This window comes from Passer domesticus, chromosome Z (genome assembly GCF_036417665.1).
Source record: "Passer domesticus isolate bPasDom1 chromosome Z, bPasDom1.hap1, whole genome shotgun sequence".
Taxonomy (NCBI): Eukaryota; Metazoa; Chordata; class Aves; order Passeriformes; family Passeridae; genus Passer; species Passer domesticus.
Genome location: NC_087512.1, coordinates 22,016,240 through 22,040,210, shown reverse-complemented (window position 1 = coordinate 22,040,210; position 23,971 = coordinate 22,016,240). Strand labels below are relative to the sequence as shown.

At 33.3% G+C, this 23,971-nt stretch overlaps 1 protein-coding gene across 9 annotated transcripts in view; it reads left to right on the top strand.

The window, feature by feature from the left end:
- Window positions 1-23,971, top strand: part of ADAMTS6 (ADAM metallopeptidase with thrombospondin type 1 motif 6) — a 146,877-nt gene that overhangs the window by 82,244 nt on the left and 40,662 nt on the right. For all 9 annotated transcript variants that reach the window (XR_010352187.1, XR_010352188.1, XM_064403021.1 and 6 more), the window contains 4 exons: window positions 3,041-3,182; window positions 13,035-13,142; window positions 18,140-18,285; window positions 20,502-20,565. Coding sequence is in view for 7 of the 9 variants with exons in the window: in XM_064403021.1 (XP_064259091.1) it covers window positions 3,041-3,182; window positions 13,035-13,142; window positions 18,140-18,285; window positions 20,502-20,565 (460 nt within the window). In the remaining 2 variants the exon portion in view is untranslated. The remainder of the gene's footprint in view (window positions 1-3,040; window positions 3,183-13,034; window positions 13,143-18,139; window positions 18,286-20,501; window positions 20,566-23,971) is intronic.

Here is a 23,971-nt window from a genome sequence, read left to right as displayed (position 1 = left end):
TCTTATATTAAAATACAAAAAAAAAGAGTTTAAATTGTAGAGTGTTTTTAAATGATCTCTGGAGACACGACACTGGAATACCGGGTTGAAATGACATCAATCTTAGCTATTCCATAATTGAAACAAGTCCCAGTATGTCCCATAAAACTTCACAAAATTAACCTAAAGTTAGGAAAATGAGAAAAACTGTGAGTACTATTAGTACCTTGTAGAGTAATAGAATGTAATGGTCAGTTCGAGATCATCTTATTTCTGTTGCAGACCTTAAAGATTTATCCACCCCATGTTCAAAAATGCAAATATTCTGGAGGGATATCCTGTAGAGTTTTTGACTTGGTGTATATACTACCTATATAAGATAAATCACAAAGCACAAAAGCAATTGAGTAGAAATTTTCTAAAATTGTGGATATGAAGGTATTTGCGGCATTCTTTCCTACCCTTTTTTACATCTACACTTCGATATGCTTGACTGATAATAACTATTAGATCTCTCTTTATAAAGTTCAACAAAACCATGAATCTTCTTGGACCCTTTTGATTCATCCCCCTAGATTTAACACACTTTTTTTTTTTTCTCAAGTATCTGGGCTGTGCTTTGATAGAATAAAGAAAGAGAGAACAGGGACATACACACAAGAGTATTGGACCATGCCCAAGTCCAGTAAAAGTTTTCTGGAAAGGTTAAATGGTCCTCAGCCTGTATTCATTCATCCTTTGCACAGCTTTGGTCTGACCTTTCATTACCAATGGAAAGTTTCTGGTTTTATTAATGTATTTATAAAGATCGTGCCATTTCTTTTCTAGGATACTTCAGTTCCTGCAATACATTATCAGGGGTCAGTTTTGCTCAGCTGTTTGAGATAAATAATAGAACTGAAGCAGAAGGAAAGTCAGAAATAAATTTTCAGTCTAGAGCTTGTGATATAATGTAGCTAGTAAGAGAAAAACTTCTCAGTGGTACTTTTCTTAATTACTACAACAGTATTTTATAATGGTGCAAATCTGGTAATTAGAGCAGAAGAGTAATTTTTTTTGTATTCAATACAAGGATTTATGACTTCCTTTTCTGCCATTGCATGTCTTGTAGAGTAGGCATAGATTCTAATTTAGCAAATTTAAAGATGTAGAATGGGTTCTGTAATCTAATTTGGGCAGGGGTACATATGCCTGTGGAGAGAAGTCACTGAAGATAATGAGCTTTTTAAATGCTGTACCCTCAGGTGTCTGTTTACAAGATCACAGTTTGCAGTCATCTTGTAAGCTGCAATATTGGAATCTGTGGAAATGTTCCCATCATATGGCCATACCAGCTCAAGCTGGTGCCAAATGCTAAACTTCTCATGCTTGTTTAAGGAAAGATTGTATCTGCAGTTTAGTCCAGACATTGCAGAAAAATCAGCTTATATGTCAGTTCTTTTAATACTTTTAATAGAATTATTAACAGGCGCTCCTCATATATGCAAAATACAACAGTCAAACATTTTAAAAGATTCAAGGATATTTTCCCAAGTTCTGCTGCTAAAAAATATATATACTTGCAGCAATTACATGAGATAAAGGGGAATGTACACCATTTTTTTATGCAAGAACAACACAGTTGATATTTTGAAGGTGGATTTCAGCTGAGTGGATGCATGGGTGTGGTGTGTGTGCATGCATGCAGGTGAATCACACCAAAATCCTTGGAATTTGTCATCAAATACTGTATTTTTTCCAGTACTTACCTAGTTCTTGCTAGTTGCTATTTGCCACCTTCTGAAGTGGTTGGAAAAGGTTATTTCTTAATTTTTCCAAAGGATCTTTTCTACTACTTTGAAGACTTGATCAAAATAGATTTAAAATGAGAACATAAAATGTGTAGTTAAAGGACACTTTTTGCTCTTTTTTTATCTGCAGATGAAAAGTATAGAAAATTGGAGATCTCCAAAAAACAGTGTAGAACATTCACTTCTGAAATTACGTTCCTTTGGCAAGGTGCATGGAAAAGATTTGGAAAAAAACAGAACATAAGTGCTGGCAAAATTGGTAGGAATGTCGGAAAAAAATTTTAAGTGTTGCCATAAGAATTCTTTGAAAATCCTCACTTATTCACATATGAAATGAAAGTAAAAAAGCATCTGTCCTCTTTTATGCACACCGACCCAATAAAACTGAATAATTGTATTTAGCAAAGTACAAAGTTTTCTAAACAGAGCTCAGTCTGGTTTTGGCTTTCTTTGTCATTTATTCCACTACCCTAAAATATTGTGGTTGAATATGGGCATATTTTGGAAAAAAACCATCAACCACTGAACAAAACAGTGAATATAAAAAGAAGAAAATATTGAAGTTTGCAAAGATGATTCTTTTGGTTCAAACATGAATTTTTTAGGACTAACTATTAGTACAGTAAAAAAGATCTTGGACCTGTACACATTTTGTCACTCATCCTAGTATAGGTAAATTTGAATTTCCTGCAGAATTTTTACCTCTGTGACTATTTTCTTTACTCGAACGGAAGAAAAGCTTGCATGTTAAGGTCCTGATCCTATAAACATTTTGTCATGTTGAAACTCTAATGTGTTTTCGTATTACATGAAGCAGTTGAGCTGCTTCTATCTATAAGATTATACTTAGCTGTTTGAAGTATCAGAAGGGTAATTTCAAATTGTAAACTGAATTTCTTGCATTTGCTTGATTTGTTTATTTTTCATTCTATGTAAATGTAGCTGTCCTTCAGTAAAAACAAATAGGAATCCTAAACAAAAAATGAAAATCAGTCTTGTGTGGCTCAGAAATTATCACACTTTTAAAAAGGATAATATATAAAATTATTTCACAATCTAAAATAATAATAATGAAAAATTATTTTAATTTCCTAATTCCCTCTAAATATTTTCTCTTGTTTATATGGGTGTACCTTCTTACTGTCTGTTTATTGCAATCATATTTGTTTCACACCCAGCACTGTTAAAAGTAATAACTAGATACATAATATCATTACTGTGATTTACAGTCAGTAGAATTCCTAATTGATTTGGTCCTTTATGTTGAACAGTTCGGGCCGTGGTACTTGCCTTGATAATGAGCCTCCCAAGCGTGACTTTCTTTATCCAGCTGTGGCCCCAGGTCAGGTGTATGATGCTGATGAACAGTGTCGCTTCCAGTATGGAGCAACATCCCGCCAATGTAAATATGGGGTAAGAAGTCTTAATCCTTATGCTGAGTGTTCTGCTTAGTCATTTGTATATATTCCTTTATAGCATAAATCTTTAGTTAGTTATAGTAGTGGGCTACAGATTTCCAATAGCATGGCCGGTGCCATCATTTGTAAGCAAAGGGTTAATTTTAATCCTTATGCTGCATCTTTTGCTCAAGCCCTTTGTATGTGCTGTACACTAAATGTGGGCAACGATGAGCTGGGTAAGCTGTTCTTTAATTGCAGGGAGAAAAAGAGCCCAGAACACTCGAGCCCGATCCTTGTAAAGTGTAATCGAGAATTTTCCCTGATTTCACTTGACTGAGATCAGGTTTATGTTGTATTAATCTTTAAACATGAAGTCTATTTTTTTGGCTGTAATCTTTCCATATAAAGCTACATTTTGAAGTTCCTTTTGTACTTGTATTGATTTATCAGATATGATTTTATTTTCTTGTCTGTTTGTTTGTTTGTTTGTTTTTCCCCTGACATTGAGTCTATTGCATCTCACATTATTCAGATATCTATTTTTGAAAGATGAATTATGGTTCTGGGACTAGATGAATATGAAGCTAGATAGCTGGATAGAATACTGAGTAGCAAAGTACTAGTAAAGATTTGGCTGTACCAGTGTGCAATAATTAAAGAAAATAAATTTACAGTAGAAATAAAAATCTTCACATGTAGGTCATTGTGTTACAAATATTTACTTAAAATCTTCCAGCCAAAAGTACGCAGTTAAAGGCAAAAAAAGCATTCTGCTATACTTGTTATGAAATAATCTGCTGAGACCACATTAAGTAAACATTGAGAACATATCTTATGATTTAGAAGTAAATAGCTTTAATAATTTTAAAATTTTAGATTGTTCAGATAAATTAATGAAATAAACCAAGAAATTAAGTTTTTAATATTTCTGGAGTGATGAATTCAATATTATTGTTGGGATGCCTCTTTGGCAGATTGCATTTTGGAAAGGATTTAAGAGCTATGTAGCTGGCTAACTAGCTCTGAGTCTTCTGATTCCTCATCAAGCCTCTTTTGGCCTTTATTGTTCCTTTTTAGGTTCTCACTTCCCATCACTATTTTTAATGGCTCTATTTCCTGTCTCTTCATCTAAATAATACCATTTTTATTTTTCTTTTTTTTTCTTACAAGTTTTCACCACAATCTTTTATATGAGGACTAGAGAAATCTGCAGCTATTTAATCTATGATTTATAGCACACTTTTTGGAGACATACTGCATTCTAAATTAAAGTGGAAAGTTCATAGTGTGCAAAACCTGGCTTTTCCACATATATGTAGAGTTTTTTAAACACTGTTAAGCTGTGTAGCCATTATTGTGATGATTGTACTGCACAGTGCGTTTTCTTTATTAAACCAGTTTATAAACCAGAAATAACTGGAAGTAATGAAGACATATAGATTATCTTTCCTTTTTGCCTTCCGCTTTCTTTTTTTAAAAAGTTTTTTTTGGAATTCCCTAAGAGTTATGGAAAAGATTTGACACTTAATTGAGGCAATGTCTTCATGAAATGAAGCTGTGTCTTCATTACCAGACCTCTGAATTGATATAGAGTGAAGTGTTCCATCAGTGTGCCATCAATATGAACATAACTTCCAAGTGTCTCAGAAAATAACCACACTTTTTTGATCACAGGATTCAAACTGAATATATTAATATTTAAGTTATTGTAGAAGTCTGGTAGTGTCCATTCTAATAATAATAATAAATAATATGCATTTAAAATAGTATATACATTTAAAATATTATCTGCCATGACCATTGCTCTTTAAATGTGACCATGGTGATTATTATCTTAGAGATTTGAAATTATAATTTTGAAGCAGGGTAGAAACAGCTTTTGGGAGATTGTAGTGCAGATGAAAATAACCTACTTAGAAAAGATTTCTTTATATATGAAAGGGTATCAGGACTGAAGAATGAAACTGGATCTAAATTACAGGACAAGCTAAATTGAATACTCTGCTCAACTCTCTTATTTTCAAAAGTAAACAGTCAGTGCTTTGGATATTTCTTTTCAATGTCCTGTTCACTGAAGATGCCATTAATAGTTCATGGATCTTTTTTGAACAGACACGTGTAACTATGATGGAAAACCAGCAAAAACTATTTACAGTGAATGTAGTTCATATACTAGCTCCTTTCAAGCATTTCTTTTAGCCCTCTTTATTTGAAGCATCTAATAAAAAAGGTGTAGAGCAGGTTTTCCAACAGGGAGTTTTGTGACCCAAAAGAATATAAATTCCAAGTGTCGGAGAAAATTGCTTGCATTTTGATTTTGCTCATTTTCTTTATTGGTTTTTAGTGGCAACCCATGACAAGAGAAACAGTTGAACTCTCAAATCAAAATACATGCAGACAGAAAGTCTTCTGTGGCCTGTGATGGACCTGTTGATATAATTGGTTTTAAAATAACTTGCGAAATCTTCACATTCTTTCTGCTTAGGAATTCTCCCATAATCTTCTAACCTTTAGAAAAAGAACCTCTTTCAACCACATAGCTTTAATATTAATCTGTGTTGCCTTTTCTCCCTTATTTCTTCATCTGCTTCCTCTGGATGTTAAGTTAAACTGTTGCTTTAGATCATAGATCCTGAAATTCTGCAATGAATTTTTCACTGTTAAAGTCGGAGCTGTTCTTATTTAGGAATGTGAAGTTAAATAACATGGAGAGGTGTTAGACCAATTAAAGCATCAGAACTCAATCACTAAAGGGACTTAAACTTTCTGCTTTTGTGTGTGTTTGTTTACTGACAAGGGGACAATCTGGCATGAAAAAGAGCTCTTCAGTTTTGGTGCTATTTTGAGGACTACTCCTAATCAAACTATTTAGTTACATTGGACGGAACTCTTGTAGCAGAAGCATTGCAGCTACAGGTCAGATTTCTCTGTGTTTAGCATATTAAGTGAGACAAGGTGATGCCTTAGCTCTTTGAGCTGAAAAAATAAAGCTGTATTTTAGCAAGTAGACACTGATCTTTCTAGTGTTACATGTGCATTGTTCTGTATACTGTTCTATACTAATCTATATACTATACTATGTCCCTTTTGATGCAGGGAAAATGTTACAGAATTTAGGTGAGGAAATGAGTATTTGAACAAAAAAGTGAAACACAATGTCTCAAGCTATTTAAAATATTTCATTTTAAGGGTATATTTTCACACTCAGGAGAATGTTAAATTTATAACTACCAGTGAGCTAAATTCTAATGGTGGAAATTTCACCATTCAATGCTGATGCTAAAAGCAATACATGCTTTCAGGGATCTTATTGAATTCACTGCAGTGGAAGATTTTGAGGTTGTTAGAAAGAGTGCTAGTTCCTCTTCAGTTATGTAACTGCTGGATAACCTACATCTTCTAGGATGATGCAGTGTGGATTTTCTTCTGCTGATTGTCAGATGTGTCTCAATTCTCTGCTCTGTGTTTTAGTTCCACTAATAGTTCAGAACCTCCTTTAGTCTTTTGGTTTAGCTGATTGTAAGGGAAACTTTTTCATTGACTTCTGATCTCCCTAACCTTTGAGCATCTGCCTAGTAACAGTTGGCTGTTGGCTGTCTCTGGGTTAACTTAGGAAAGAATTGCAGTCTTGACTTTTGATTTCCCTGCTTTATGAGTTTAAATAATACCTGAAGAATGCCTAATTTACTGATTTTGTGGTTCAAAATAATGCTCTGCTTTAGAGCTTGCCCCTACATTTTTAGAAGAGTGGCTGAAACCTCAGACATTTTAAAAGCAGTTAATACTTTATGCATATGGTTGGTATTGCTGTATTGCATTTTATGATCTGTGAAACTGCTGGCTGCTAGCAGCAGGGTTTCAGAGATAGTAACTTACAATTATTTGGTGTATTTTTCTTACATTTTGTGCTTTTCTACCAGCATTCATCAGCTGACTTTAAAATCCAGGAGACTAAATATGTTACTATATATTTATAGTTCTAAAATATTTCCACTAGGCCAAGAAGCCTGAATTGCAATTCACCCTAGTCATCAGGTGATAAAAATTTTAACGTTCATTAATTAAACAGTCACTTTTCTCTTGAAATATGGATGTAGTTTACTCCAATTAAATGAAGAGCAGTAGTATTGAGCTTAAGGTAGGGGTTTTATAGGAAGATAGAAGCAGAAGTAGATTCTGGAAGCTGGTGATTTTTCACAAGGAAAGGCAGAGAAGCCTGTTGTATCTTTCCATCAAAGCTCTGTTTTCCTTTTGTTCCCTCACTGTTGATACTATGCCTAGGATCATGCATTTAGTTAAATTTGGGCATACTAACAACTCACTGTAAAGTGCCTTTTTTGACCCCAGCTTCATATATCATACCATAACTAAGTTGCCCTTATGCTTGTTGTTAGCTGAGCACATGTAGTTTCATCAGATGGATTTACGTTGCATGACTCACAAAGTGATGTTAAAAGTATGTGCAAGCAAAGAGGGGAATTGAAGATACTGGTATCATACTCTGTCATTTTTATCAACTTTTTTTTTTTTTGCTTCCCAGTCAGTTGAAAGAACTTTGCTACTATTGTGCAGGCCTTTGGCATTACAAATGATTAAAGTTTTAAGCTTTTCTTGTGTAAGGTCTTACAGGATTGTGTTGTAATTAAAGGAATTTTATTACCTCTTTTTTTAAAGTTTATGATGTGTATAGCCAAGGGAAGCCTCAGAAGTTTTTCCTTTCTGGAACCTAAAGCAGTTCTGCATCCTTTTTCAAAGTTCCTTCAGTCCCCTTTTTTTCTTCTTTAGGACTATCTTGTCTCCAAACCCCACTCTTTTTCCTTTCTTTCTGTATTTGTTTTTCTCTTTCTCTTAGAGACACAGATATCAGCACCAATGTGCCTGCATCTTATGAATGCTGTTAAGGAAGTGCAAGGAGAAGGTGGTGATCAGAACAGAAGTGCATTAGATGATTGTAGAAGCAGTAATGGATGAGATTCCAGATACTGGAATGTTGTTTGAATAAAGATGGATAGGTTGCATGGGTTTGAAAGGGAAGATGGTACTTGGAGGTGATTGACCTTGTAGGGTTCCTTTAGTTTCCTTAAGGTTCACATAAGCACCCAATGTTTGTGAAAGAATTTTGGAAACATAATATGAAGGTGGGACTTAAGTTTTGTGTTTTGTTTCACATTCTTTGGTGTGTAATTCACCACTTATTGAGTTTTTGGTAGTGAAGTGCTAAAATGGTAACTTTTGGTTGCTTATCTGAACAAAACTTTGAACCTTCTGAAGTTCACTTACAAATAAGGGTCTTCTAGTTTTAGTCGAGTTGCCATCTTCATTTCAGCAATGAGCCTGAAAATACTCTGTTGATAATTATCAGGTCTGAATTGCAATTCAAGCTAATTGTTTTTATGCTCTCTTTAGCAAATGCTCATAAAGAGGTGCAGCATATTAAAAATTAAACATTATGAAGTAACGGACAAGTCCATTTAAGATTTTATGAAATTTTATGAAAAAAGGTGAACCTCCCAAATTATCATAATTTATTATGCCTTGTGAATGTATTCCCCATCTTAAAAAAAAAATTAATTTTATGGGCTGAGCTACTAACTTTTGTTGGAAGCTTTCATGAGTATTGAAAACAAGAACAGCACAGCAATATGATCATTGCTCATATGACTGAGTTTTCCTTGTGCTGTGTTGTAACAATTTATGATGATTATGATATAGGATGCTTAGATGTTACATAATTTGAAATGCCTATATGTAACTCTGCATGATGCAACAGAAAGAGGCTCCATCATTTATAATACTTAGGCAAAATGAAGGTAATTTGATTTGCTGTGTTTTTTTCTCTAGATGGGTTCAGCTTTGTTTAATTTACTGCAAATACAAGCATCCGAATTCCAAACTGAAGTCATGGAACTCTAAGATACACCGTTACAGGTTGTCATCTATCTTGTCTTGATCTTGTGAAAGGCCTCAGCTTCAGTTTATGTTTCCTGGATTTTTAAATTTTTTCCTTTGTTTACTTTACAAATTAGTAGTTACTAAATCCAGACATTTGGAGACGGACTTTCAAGTAATTTATTAATTTTCAGATTATCCTTCTTTCTCTTAGTTTCATTGAATTATTCAAACAAATATAATGTTGGCAAAATATGTGTTAGCTTCACCCTTTTCAGGAAGAAAAGACTACCCTAAAAGGGTCACCTGTTGGTGGGTTGGTGTGCGTGGGTGTGTGTGCTTGTGTGTGTGTGTGAGTATGTGAAAAAAAGCAGTATACTTTCTATTAGTTATTTTGGGCCTGACTTTTCCAGGGCAGTTTCTTGTATGTTTTAAGAGGGGCTTATTAAAAACTATTGGTTAGAGGTGTTACAGATAATGGTGGTAGTAAGGAAATAGCTACTGTCAATAACTACAGTAGTAGAATGTATAGGATTCATGGGGTTGAGCTGGAGAAGAGAAAGCTTTATTAACCTTAGTCAGAACTTTAACTTTCCAAGGTCAGTTGAAAATAAAGAAGACATAGCCATAGGAACACCTGGTCTAATTCCATTTTCATGTAATGAAATAACAGCACAGATGGGTTTTTTACTTCTTGTTGGGTATCTCATTTGTTAAAGTTATTTTTCATTTCATGTACAGGGTGATGGAGAATATACTTCAGAGTCTATGTTTTCTTTTAAATGCATTACAGCAGGGTAAAATAAACAGTATCTTAAATTTGTCTATATTTAAAAGATATTACAAAATCCTTTCATTTCTTGAGTTTAATATAAATTATGTCTACAAGTTGATACATTGTGTTATTTATTTATTTTTGTGGATCTTTGGTGCTTCAAATAGTTTCTCTTTGAGGAAATACTCTGGTGATTTTAAGATATGGTATATCTGTCTCAAACAGAACTCCTTTCTGATTTAAGTAGAAGTTTCTGCTCACACATTAACAGTATGACAAAGCCCATAGTAATTTTACTCCACTATCATCTTGTCTTTAGGGATTTACTGAGGTAAATTCCTGCTGAAATTACGGTCTGAAAAAGAACAATCAGAAGATGTCAGTAATAATATCTTGTTTTGATGTACTGCTTCTCAAAACAATTTAGGAATAAATGTTTTTCTCATTTTGTAAAGTAGGGAGGTGAGTTGACCTGCTTGTAATCTTCCAACAAACAGATGAATGATTAAAATAGTTTTGGAGCACTGTATTCATTAATTCACACTGCTTAATTAAAATGTCAGGCTGGTATTAGATCAGTGAATTAGAAGAGTCTAATGCACCCGAGAAGTTTGAATATACAGACAGAATACTACTGAAAGGAAGTTGCCAAATGCTCCCATTTGTAGACACAAATGGTAAAGACATTAATTGTTATTTCCACTTACATGATATGTAGAAGGTATACTTGTGTAGGTATATCAGAAGTGGGATTCTGCTCATAAACTCTGGAGCAAAATCCAGAATTCTGGATTAAAATAATCCTGAAACACAGACGTTTTAAAACTCCACACTGCTATCCTGACCTGATTTTTCGCTTTTGTCCATATTGGAATGTTCAAAATCTTTGTTTCTTAATGCAGTTGAATGTTTTGCTTTTCAGAACATTGGAGCAAACCCCATGAAGTCAGGACAGCTGCTAGCTTAGACATTTGAACTTGGTCAGATTTAAAATAAATAGAAGGTCACAAGTAGAATCATCACAGTCTGACTCTTTTTTTATTTGACAATATAAAATGCTCATGAAGAATGAGCGAGTAAATTACACCAATTTTGTTCAACGAAATGAGGAAGTAAATTAAAGATTAAAGTAAATAAAGCAGGATTATTATGGGAGGACCTCATGCTGTGCCTGAAAATAATTCATTGTATGTTTTCATTTTGAAATCCGTACTGTATTGAAGTTTGGATTCATGGTCAGTTTAGATGTGAAATTGATTTAGTGTTGTTGAAATTTAGCACTTTAGTTGGTTGCTGTAAAATTTGTAATCAAAGTAAATTTTTCAAGAAGTTATGTGATGTATCTTCTGTTACTTCTGAGTTTTATTTTAATTAGTATATTTATTTATGTGTGTCTTAATTTGAAGATTTTTCAACTGAGTGAGAAAAAATATTGTTCAGAGTTTTAAGTATATATTTATACTGCTTGCATTTCTTTATTGAAAGAAAGCTACTTTGAAAAGTTCTGCATTGGCTACAGCTAGATTTTTACAAGTGGCAGTATATCTCCCAAAACAGGCTTAATAATTTTAAGTTTTCATAGAGCCAGACACTAAATAGGATGAATTAACTTAGGCCTAACTGTCAAAAATTGGATGGGAAGTCCAGGAATCACCAGTTTTCATTCCATGCAATTTCAAATCATTCCTATAGTCTATTTTTTTAATGGACTATAGAGAATATACCTTGCTTCTGCCAATCATGAAACTAAATACACTGTTCTAAATCCCTGAAAAAATCAGGCATTGGCTTATTTTAAACATTGTAAATAATTCTGCATTCTCCAAGAAAAGATTCTACTGTTGAACTGTTGCTGCAGCTGCTAGAGAGTAACGTATAAATAGATAAATTTTTATATGCAGTACAATGCAAGAATTATGAATCTTGGGGTAAAACATAACAGTTGCTCCTGTTGATGTGTATAGAACACATCATATAGGTGTATAGGTGCCATATACTCATTCATTACCTCAGAGAAACAATTAACCTGGAGGGGAGTGGACAATAACTTTAATTCATTCACATTGTCTTTTTCTTTTTCTTTCAAGTTTCACTATGGAACCTATAAAAAGATTTTTTGTAGAATAGTACTTCAAGCAGCAGTTAAATAAAATGAAACAGTAAGGATTATCATAAGATCATTTTAAAAATCTTGTTATATTCCAAATTTTTAAAAAAAATATTTTAAAATATAAAATATGCATAAGGAAGTTGTGAACTCTTGCACAGATCCCAAAGCAATACAGAAAATATTATTGTGTAAGTAATTTACTGTAAGAGCAAACATCTCTTCATTCTTTTGTGTGTACACAACTGAATCCAGGGGCAACTGAAGCAACTGTGGAGATTTCCAGTGTTCACCTGATTTTGGATCATGCCTACTTTATGAATTTCAACCCTTTGCTAGTTTTAACAATTTATCTCCAATATTAGCAGAACTGGCTTAATTTAAATTAATATATGGGCAAAACCAAATGAGAAAATATGGTAGGAACAAAAGGATTATTTGAAAATTTCAGTTAGTTTAACACTGACAACGTAGGGAAATAGGACAGGATGAATAATTTATGGACGAGCAGCTGCAAATCTAAAAAGCTAAAGGAAATATTTTAACATGCAGGTTAGTTAGTGCTAACTACACATGCACTGCTTTAACAAGTGTTGCAGAAGAGGAATGCATCTAGTCTGAGGTCAAAAACTTTCTTTTTACATAAAGGAAAGAAAAATTATTGTTGCTGTTTCATCTCTCAAGATTATTGGTATCCTTTTTGGCAGGTAATTTTGAGGCAGATAGCAGCCTTAATGGAGGCACTACAGCTCATCTGAAGACTACTTCTATAACAACACTAAAATATACTAAGCCCAGTCTTAGCACTAATCAAGAAAAAAAGTAATTATAGAACATTACTTGCATGGCAGGTGTGAAAAACATATTATTGTCTAGTTTTGATACTTCCAGAATGTTTTTTTGGGCAGAATATTCTTAGGCAAAATATAGTGGTTTCAAAATTGCTGCCATCACAGCCATTTTTAGATTTTTAGCTGCAGACCACATCTTAATTGTCTCTGTTCAAAACAAATTTGTGTATACATGTGTGTATGAGGACTGGAAGAAATTTTAGGCTTTTATTCTGATCAACTTGCTTCTGCCTTCTTTCCTAGGAAGTGTGTAGAGAGCTCTGGTGCCTCAGCAAAAGTAACCGCTGTGTTACCAACAGCATTCCAGCAGCAGAAGGTACTCTTTGCCAAACAGGGAGCATTGAAAAGGGGGTGAGTGCAAAAAATTTTATTGTTTGAAGAAGCAATTTATTGTTCAAAGACAACAAGAAGAAAGAACTAGAAAATCAAAATCAGCAATTATTAAGTTAATTAAGTTCAAACAAAAACATAGTTTATCATAATACCTGTGCATCGTAATGTAAAGTGTCCTAAAGAATTTTTTCACTATTATTTTATATGTGTAATTTAATAAAATATTTATCCTCTCTAAAACTCTAGAGCCTGGATCAAAAAACAACCCCAAAACATATTCTATTTCTTCTGTCTATTTTTTGAGTGATTTTTTTTGGTAAAAACTCTTTTAATATAATCTTATTTGACTTTATACCACTCTTCCATTAAGAATTGTTACAGCTTTACGTCTGCCATGGACTTTGAAAATGTGCAACATAATCTAGAGCCTGAACTATGTCATTTTGTTAGAAGGGAAAAGAATTTTATTTTTTCAGATATATGCCAAATCATACAAGCATATAAAAAAAAGGATGACTCCATAAAAGGGTTTTATAAAAGCCTGTATTTCCCAGTGACCTTTCTATTTTGACTTTGAATTATTTTTTCATTATTCAGTAATGCTTGCATAACTGTTTGGCTTTACAGACTTTGATGTACAGTCAGATAAACTCTTTTACCTAACAGAAAAGTACAGAAAGACAGTGTTGCAATAGATACATTTAGCACTACAATATCTGTCTGATATGAGAATCTTGATTTTAAAACCATCTCTGTATATCACTAGTTTCAGACAAGAATGTTAGAAGACTTGTTTCTCAGTTACAAGGCAAAATCTATTCAGATCTTGAAAAGGAGAGAAAAAAATATTTTAGTTGATTTTAAAGATATGTACTGGGCAGGGAAAAAAATGCATTCTGCATACCTTTTTTCAAGATAATCTATCTTATGCAGGTTTTATACCACGTGAAGAGAGCTTGTTCTATTAAACCATTTCCAGTATCTGTCTGAGAGTGGCTGCATCTGTTAATGAGATTCAGTGATCGAGATTGGAATTTTTTCTGAACTTCTATTTTCACTCTGACTTTTTGTCATGCTAGCTGAGCTGGTTTCAACAAAGATAACAGTGCATTTTGACTTGCAATCTGATGTTTAAACAACAAGAATGAAAGCTTTTGGGCAGCTGTCACAGTTTATTAATGCGTGTTGACAGCTTCATTCAGGGCTCATGTCCTGGTATTGTTCCGATGGCTTTTCCATGCTGGGTTTGGAAATATTGGTAAACCATGTTAAATAAACTTATTAAACCGGTCATTTAAAAAAACAGAGTGAATAGAGTTAGCCAATGAAAACAGAGAGATGTTCACAGTTTTACCAAAAATGTTACCCTCTATTAGAGTCATAGAAAATGTTAGAAGCCATGCTCTTAAATCAGCAGTCTAGGTTTAGTTTGGAACCATCCTTCTTTTCGATGACAAAGAGTAATTTACCTCAACTTATGTTTTTTGAACCATGAGATTACAAGCTGGGATTCTTTTAGACACTGTTCATTTATTCCCTTGTCAAGAAGTTTTAATCAGTTTGCTCTCTGCCAAACATCTTTTTCCAGTCATCAGTATATTGTTCTATTGTGAGATTTTAGAGGGAAATGAGAGAATCCATACCGTTTTACAAAGATAAACCTGTTAACCAAAGAGGCTTGTTAGCAGCGGAGAATTGTGTCTATGAACTGTATCCACAAAGTTTCTGTAAATTAATAGTTCCTAGTAGCAATAAACCAGAAATCATGAGCTCTTTCCAAATATGTAATTTCCTTTCCCAAAGAGTAATATGAAATAAATAGGTTACTGCAGTGTAACACCTTCTTAGTGTTGTTGTTGTTGTTATGATGATGGTGATGATGATGATGATGATGATTATTATTATTATTATTACTACATTTGTACTGCTGTCACGCCTAAAAGCCCCAACCAAGTTAAGCCCTATTTTGATGGATTCTGTGCGAATATATAATAAATTAAATTTCCAGCTCTAAATACCTAACAAGATCTCAGAGTCTTTAATTGTGTTTATATATTTACTTATGTTTTATGTGTAACAAAAAACCCAAACCATAATTTGGTGCAATATATATTAATATCTTATTGGCAGAATGTGTAGGGATTTCTACAATTAAAACAGACTAACCTTCTATAATAAAACCTTTCAGTTGTTTTTATAAACTTGCCAAGCTTTTAACCCTTTGGGTTGAAACGTAGATATCTGCTTACCCTGAAGGTTTTTAGAATGTTTTCCATAAGAGTTATTCAGCTGTTGTCTGAATACAGCGAAAAAGAATAGAATTGTTTCTTGCTGCTGATGGAACTGTTACATCTGTTCTCTCTTGAAGCTTTAATATATTCATGATTTGGTGAAGGGTTTTATATATCAGCTGCATTCAAAAAGGTACACTTTTCCTTATTTGTAATGAGAATTTTAAATATGCGTGAAGTTTCTCTCTGGTATTTCCAGAGATGTGGTTGTGAAGGTAAATTAACTGATAGATTTTTTTAAAAATTGTGCGTATAAAACAATAAAAAAAAACAGATAGGAACACTTATGTTGTGTTTTTATTTAAAGTAATAAAAAGGTGACCCTTTCTGTAGATCATAGATTACATCCATCCTAGGGATAGAAGAGATGGGCAAACATGCAAAAAATGCAAACACAGTGCTGAAAGGACAATTTAACTAGCTTCGTTGTGGGATGATTTAATACGTTATTGGACATTAGCATAAAATAAATGTAGGTTAGTATTGAACATAACATTTTCTTGCAAAATAATTGTAGAATAGATGATTGAAAATTAGTAGTTAAAATTTACATTAATATTTTTCTTCGTCATACAAAATAGGAAATAAATTTTTCTCTATATTAGAGTACTTGCTATGTGGTTTTGCTAAAAGAACACTATTATAAATGCTAATTCTCTAAAGCAGCTAATACTTGTAAAAGTGATTTCAAATGTGCCACCATATATTTTATTTTCATTAGTTACTTCTTTAGGAAAAATTTTAGAGTGTTTTTATTCACAGAGGATTTCCATATTTTATGCATATTTGAATGCATCACTGTCATCTTTCTGCTGAAATAATGGAAAATTGTTCTTTCAATGTTAGAGAAAAATTAATATTTCAGACCTAAACCTTCTGTGAAGAACTGTTCTTTTAAAATAGCTGTCACCTCCTCTTCTTTCTTCATATGGTGATTACTCAATAGTCCTAACCTCATTATAGCACATGCAATTGCTGTAATTTTTGGAGGAACCACATTTCTGCAGTCCCACTAGAAGTAATGAAGACTTTTGTCATTTTTAATTACTATGACAGAGATTCTCTGCATCACTGGCTTCCAGTGAAAGATAAATTTTTACTAGAAAATTAAGAGACACAGAGGTGAGCATTAAATCCTCAGATTTAAGTTCAGTAGATGAGAAACCCCATCATTTAAAGTGGTTTTACAGGGCAGTGTGGGAATGTGGAAGACAATGTTTGCATGACAGTAGAAATTATACACTATAGGGATTTTATACAGCTTTGAAAAAATAAAGTAGGTAAATTGTACCTGTCTATTGTCTCTATAGTTCTAATAGTATGGAATTAGGATAGTAAACCTTTTCACTTTTATATCTGTGATATTATGAGTTTAAATCTGAGTATTGTAATATTTTAATCTTAAATCTGAGGTTTTTAATCTTGCATTTCTTAGCTTGGATCTTGATATGTTTGTTATGTATGTAGTATAATTTAAATTAAATTAGTTGCTTACATTTTTACTCTTGGAAGCATTTTCATTTTTAGCCTTTGACTTTAGCATTAAATATCTGTTCATGTACTTTTTTGGCATCTCTAATAGATTGTAACATGGAGATTTTGACATTTAGTAATAAAATTTCTATCAATTTATCCATGTAAAGAGAAGAAAAATATTATTTTAGGCACTCCTCTAGCTCACTTTATACTCTACCCTTATTGTGTCGTGAGAGGCATTGCAAAACACTGTGATAATGAGGGTTGGACACAGAAATTGTATGTCTTTTTTTTGGACAGGATCAATACTACAGAAATTCGAGGGAGTTTAAAAACAGCACTTGCTCAGCTTTTGGAAGGGAAATGTGCAGATTCAGGTCATGATGGACCTGAGTCCATGCTCTCCTCTGTCACCTAAGCCTGCAGTAGTAGGAAAGGGTGTCTAATTGAGCTGCTTCAAATTCTCAGTAGACACTAGAATGTGACCAAAATATGGGCTCCAGGATTATTTCTGAATGTTTTAGAAAAGGTCTCTGAAGAACTAAATTATAAACTTGCTTTAATAGTCAATAATTTGGGCAAATTGTCTGTCATTTTGTATTTCTGATTTAAGTAATAATATTACGAAGTTTAAATGTTTGCTTGAATGAAGTACATGTGTCCATTCTGCCCCAAACAAGTGGCCAGTCACTATTATAAAATTATTTTCTGTACTATGTCTAATGCTTCAGCACTACTTTTATTATGTCTGTAATGTTAGTGAATGAAATACTGAGAAAAATTTTTACTTCATTATAATGTGCCCCAGATTTTCTTTTATAAAAATAAATACTTTCTTTAAAATGTTATCAGGGGAATTTCTCATTTTCTGTAATGAAACCTCTACATAAATCTTCAGTAGAGGTTCTTTTACCAAACCGGGCTTGGAAATGAATCTTAGTGTTTAAAAGAATGTAAGCAACTTGTAGTTCCTTAATTGTGAAACATTAAGGAGTCTGATGAAATAAAAAATACTTCTGGTGTGTGTTAGGGACCTATAATTCAGGACTGAGTGGAGACATTTAACAAATCACACACACCCTCACCAATGTCTAAACATGGCTAGAAAAAGTAAAATACTAGTCTTGTTATCTATACAGGGAATGCTAATGCCTATAATTGGTCATTGTCTGACCCTTATATTTTTCTGTCCTGATAACTGTGTCAGCCTCCAAGCTGATTTTGTGTTTCTTTCGTGAAATCTTTCAGTGGTGTTATCAGGGAGAGTGCGTACCTTTTGGCACTTGGCCCCAGAGCATAGATGGGGGCTGGGGTCCGTGGTCAATATGGGGAGAGTGCAGCAGGACCTGCGGGGGAGGAGTCTCCTCATCTATAAGACACTGTGACAGTCCAGCGTAAGTAGCTAAAGTAAGCCGCAGCCAACAAAAAGACACATTTGGAAATGATTCAAAACTGTGGTTTCACTTGTTATCTGTAAAAATGTTTTGCTAGTTTGCCAACATTTGTCTTCAAAATAGCAGACAGAAATGCTTAAACAGGAGTTCACTAGACATGCTTCTAACATTTTTAATGTATCTTATGTACTGTAAAGATAGCTGGATTTATATTTAGCAGTAACCAGAATGGTTTTCTTTATGTGACTTGTTGTTCATCATAATATATTTAAATTATGATGAAATATGCCCTAAGAAGTTTCTTTCTTAGGGCATATTTCCTTTAATGCTTGTCTCAGATATCAAATAACAATTGCCAGTTACTTGTTAAAAAATAAACACCAAACCCAACAAGGTTTTCAATATAACTGCTTACATACAAACCATAGGTAGTAATATTATATTGCATGCAGTGTATTTACATGCTGCCGTGTTCCACACTTCACATGTGGCTTCCTACTAACTCTTAAAACAATTCAGAATCTTTTTCCTTGCCACTACTCTCTATTGATGTGTTTTCCCTCTCTGAAGAGGGGGCAGCTTCTCCACTACAGCTTGATCTGTTATATATACCTGTACTTGTCTTACAATCTGTCTGTTTTCCAATGCCCTGAACACTGTTCCAGAGAAGTTCTGTCAGGTAAGTGCTCCTCTCTCTGTCATTATCTCTTCTTAAATGAGGAATGCTTATTTCTATTGCTGTTCTTTGCTGAATTAATTGCTGCTGTTTTCTGTTTTGGCTTTTGCCTGTTCTGATTACCTCACCACGGCTATAGGCCTTCGCAGGATAGTTCTGTTACTCCATGTTCTCTTGTCATTTCTCATAATCACTGTCTCCGTCACCACTACTGTTTTTTAAGACCACTTCTTCTGAATGCCATTTGTGTTTCTTTCATGAAAATTCATTCTCTGTCTTTTGTCACCCCTTTTCTTGTCTTCTGCTGTCTGTTCCCTTGAGTTATTTGTTTCCTATATCCATATTTTCCAAGCCAGGTTGTTCATCAGCTCTCCACTGCACTCTGCAAGACAGATAATGTCATATGACTGTTACTTAAGGTGGTCTGTTTGTCCCCTATTTTAGCAGTAACTACCTAATTGGCCAATATCACTACTTACTCAGTGGATACAAAAGCAGAAATTATCTGTATGCATCAATAACACAGTCAGACTGTGTTAGTGAGAGAATAAGAAATGAATTATTTTTTTCAAAGCAGTGTTTTAAAAGCCTAGTGAAATGTTTGTTTGGAGCATGAATAATATCCTAAGATTTTTTTCCAACTTCTGTCACCATATATTTGGGTTGGTATGATGAAAATTACTAAATTTTCAATGTTTAACAGGCAAATGCATTGGGAGAGGGTATGTCTGCATTATCAAAAAAAACCCCTGTTGATTAAGGACATATTTTCTGGTTGAATACTGTAATATGAAAAATAGTATTGATTTAATTTTATAGTTAATTTTAAACTGTAAATATTTAATTTTTTTATTATGAAAGCCTCACAAAGTATTTTTTTTTTCTTTTTGCTATCAAGTTGCAAACTGAAGAGCTGATGTCTGATATCTTCCATATAAGTCTAAGTTAGTTCAATATTTGACCTGTATGGAAAATAAAGAGAGTTCTTGAGCAGTTTGGCAATTTAATAGTCAATTACCTAAACTAATAGAAATCTGCTTACTCTGGAGTTTTCTCAGATTTAATACTGATTAACTCAAATCAGAGTAAAATTTCTGAACTAGAATATGCAGTCTTTCCTGGTTCTGAGTCCAAAACCTGCCTTTGCTGGTTTTCAAGTAAGATGAGATGATTGAAAAAAAAAGTATCATATTGTTTACACATTTCTCATTTTAATTTTATAAACCAAGTAAATAATTAAAACCAACAGGTTTTTTTTATTATGTTCAAAATGCAATTGAACTGTACTGTTTGGAACTTATGAAAACTACATTAATATTACGAGTAATGATTTTTCAAGTACCAAATAATATTTTGTGTCTGCTCCAATGCAAATCAAAGATACAATTCTTATCAAAATCTCATTTTAAAACTTGATTGTATTTTTATTAATGTAATATATGTCTCTTGGACTTGTATTAATATTAAGAATGCATTAGTATATCTCATGCAGTTGTGTTTTTTCTAGGGCATATCCTAACATATAAACATATTTTTCCAGGCCTTCAGGTGGAGGCAAATATTGTCTTGGAGAAAGGAAGCGTTATCGCTCCTGCAATACTGATGTAAGTAATTTTTATTCTACTGTCATCAACTTGACTGGTTTATGATTTATCAGCAATGGAAGCTTTTTTTATCCAGTTCAGAAAGTGTATGGATTCTGTTTTTAATTGGCAAACAGTCCCATAAGGCACATCTATATCGTGGACACTGTGTGTGTGTTCTGATAAACATTAGGATCCTGTCTTGATGTGGTGTCTAGCTAGTGCCTTTGCATTAAGGCCTGGAGTGAGTTCCACTGAGCTTCCCCAGTAAATGTGAACAAGGATCATTCTACATCAGAGCAAAAATCTGTCTAGCCCACTGCCTTATCTTCCAGCAGTGGCCTATAACAGGTTTATAAGGAATGAATGATACACACTTTTGACAGGAAAGGGATTAATTTTATATTGGTTTACCTTGTGAGTTTCCAAAAGCTCTGTTTCTAAAGATTGCTGGAACTCGTGCTGAATCTGTACCACATCAACTGCCACAAGTTAAAGTATCCTTCGTGAATCCACTTTTAAGCCCTCTTACACTTTTTGTACCTTTATAACATTCAGTGCTAATGTGTTATACAATCCTCTTACACGCTCTGTGCAAATGTATTCAAAACCTGCTGTTTTGCCAGCAGGTATTTGCTATTTACTGTATTACCAGAATGATCCTGCAGTTCCATTTTAGAGCTGAGTCCATTGGGCAGGGACCCTGAAGGGGCAGGACACAGTATAAAGTCAAATTATGAACCAAAATTATAAATTCAAGTAACTTAAAATTCAAACCAGGAAAAAAGACACATTATAAAGAATTTCACAAATAAGTTTCCAATTCAAATTCCAGGTCAGTAGTACTGCAAATATAAAAAAACTCTCCTACTATTTTAGCTTTAAATTCATGTTAATTTTCATCTTAAACCAAGGAAGTTTGTAAGACTGAGAGCATCTCTACCTAGTGATACTATTTCACCTCTTTATATTTCAGTATATTCAGGAAACTATAATAGTTTATATACAAATTCTTTGGGAAAAAATGAATTTATGATCATTATTAATTATTGTAAATTGTCGTTGTAAATTTCTCTGTGGAGGTAATTCTCATTATTAGGCATTTAAAATTTCCTAATTAAAAATTAGGAATTTCTTACTGTTGATCACAACTGCCCTATTCACACAGACAAGAAGTGGCCACAGTGTAGTAAGAAAAACTGAAGTTTAGATGCTGTCCAGTAGGAACTGTAAAACTTTTCCAGTTATCCAACCTCCAAAATCCAGTGCACCATTCTGGAACCTTGGCATTGTTGGTTTTTTTTTTTTCTGTAAATGTGTATCTTTGCATTTGTCTGTCTTGCTACAATTTTAATTTGAATAGATGTGGTTTATAAGATTTTTAACTAATTTACCTTTCTCAGTAACTAATTTACCTTTCTCTTTACTTTCACTTAGGTGGTCTTTTTGTAATTGGAATATTTCATAAACAAGCAATATTTTAGTAGTTGTAGTTCACAAATGAAAATTTTGAGTTTCATCTGGTGTCATTCTAATTCTTATGGCTGATAGGAAACCCGCTTTCAAATTTGGCAACAACATGATGACTGCTTGCTGAAATCTGTCAGTTAATATTTAGTAAATTTCACATATGCTTTATTTATTTTACAACAATATGCTTTATTTTACAACAATTTCCACAAAGTCTACTACTAAGCTAAGTGACCTACCAAAATCTAGGTACGTTTCATTATTCTTTTAATTTAACCAGGAATTCTAATAAGTTTTAGTTGGTAAAACTTACACAAAGGTACTGATTTGGGTTATTATTTATCTTCTTTTAAACCTGTGTCAATCTGTATCAAGTATCTGCCAACTTTTGCAAACAACTATCTGCAAACATCTGTTTGTTTGGGATTGGTATAAGGCAAATTTTAATCTAGGCTATTCTATTAATCCTTTTCAAATAATGATCTTTTTACATTAACACTGTTTGAGTTTGTACCCACAGTCTAAGATTTGTTAAAAAACACAGTACACAACAGCCCTCCTCCCTAACTCTAAGGACTCTTGTGAAGTATTTGTCCAGGCATTATTATTTCAAATCTTGCATTTGTCTCTAATATGCCACAGTAACTAGTAAATAAAAATGTTTACATAATATGTAATCTGTTCCTTCACAAATACACAATTTTTAATGCTTTTTTATTATTAAGAATGACCCCATACCTACCTAGACACAGCACAGAAATATTGTTATGATTTGGTATATTTTTATTATATTAAATTTCTAATTGCCACTTTTCAGACAGTTTTATTCTTAGTTGTTTTTTCTTCCCCTATGCTTTATTTATTTATTACAGAGAGAAACTTTACAGAGTCAGAGGAGAAATACACAGATGGCCACTGAGGAGGCCATTCAGGCTATTTCCTGGCTCAAAAACAAAATAATTCTCAATAAATCATTCTTAACTGATGGTTAGGCACCTGACCTGTTTTGAAATATCTCCAGTCCAGGAAATAACATTAGGAATTTTTAATATCCTTACAGTCAGTACAATTTTCATAAAATATTATGTATGTTTTTCAGTCCTTTAAGATCCCTACTTACCCCCTAACCCCAATAAAAAGATAACAGGTATTATTCCCTAGATTGGAACCTTTCCTGTGTTTGCAGATTACTATCATGTCTGTTCTTAGTTTTCTTTACACCAGACTGTCTCTGTGTTGGTAACCACTGGGATCCCAGAAGCACACACCTTGAAATATGGTGCACAAACCACTGCACTAGCTGAGGCCTGTCAGAGATAACTCTAATTGCAAACTTAGCTTGTCACATTAGTGATGGGATTCTGTTCATTCATTTTAGCATTTTGTTAATTTTTCTTATTAGTAGTAGTTGTGGTAATGTTCTTTTAGTCCAAGTTGATTCATTGTACCCAAAACTCTCCCTTAAAAGAGCTGTTCAGGAGGTCACTCTTCAGCTGAGCTTTCACAGCCAATTATTCATACCTGAGTGTAGTAATTTGCATCCATTCAAACCACTGCAACAATCTATTGAAATATTTAAAAATTACAGCACTCTATTCTGAAGTACTGGTTTCCTACCTATTCTCGTATTTCAATCAGTAATTTTAACAAGCTATTGGAAAGAGCTTTTAATTTCATTGCCTAGGACTGAAAAACAACCGATTTCAAACTCAAGCCAGGTAGTTTGAAAATGCCATTCTTACAGCTTCTGATCCAATTTTTAACATGTTTTTTGGTATGGTTTTTCCAGTGTATTAATATTTTGGTACTTACAGAAGTCTAAATTTACAGTCTTAATGGTTTTGACAATTCTAGTCCTTTCATAGCAATATTTATCATTCTACATCACAAAGAATCAGAGACACAAGTAGACACTAGTGAGACACTTATTTCAAGATTTATGTTAGTCCTTAGAGCT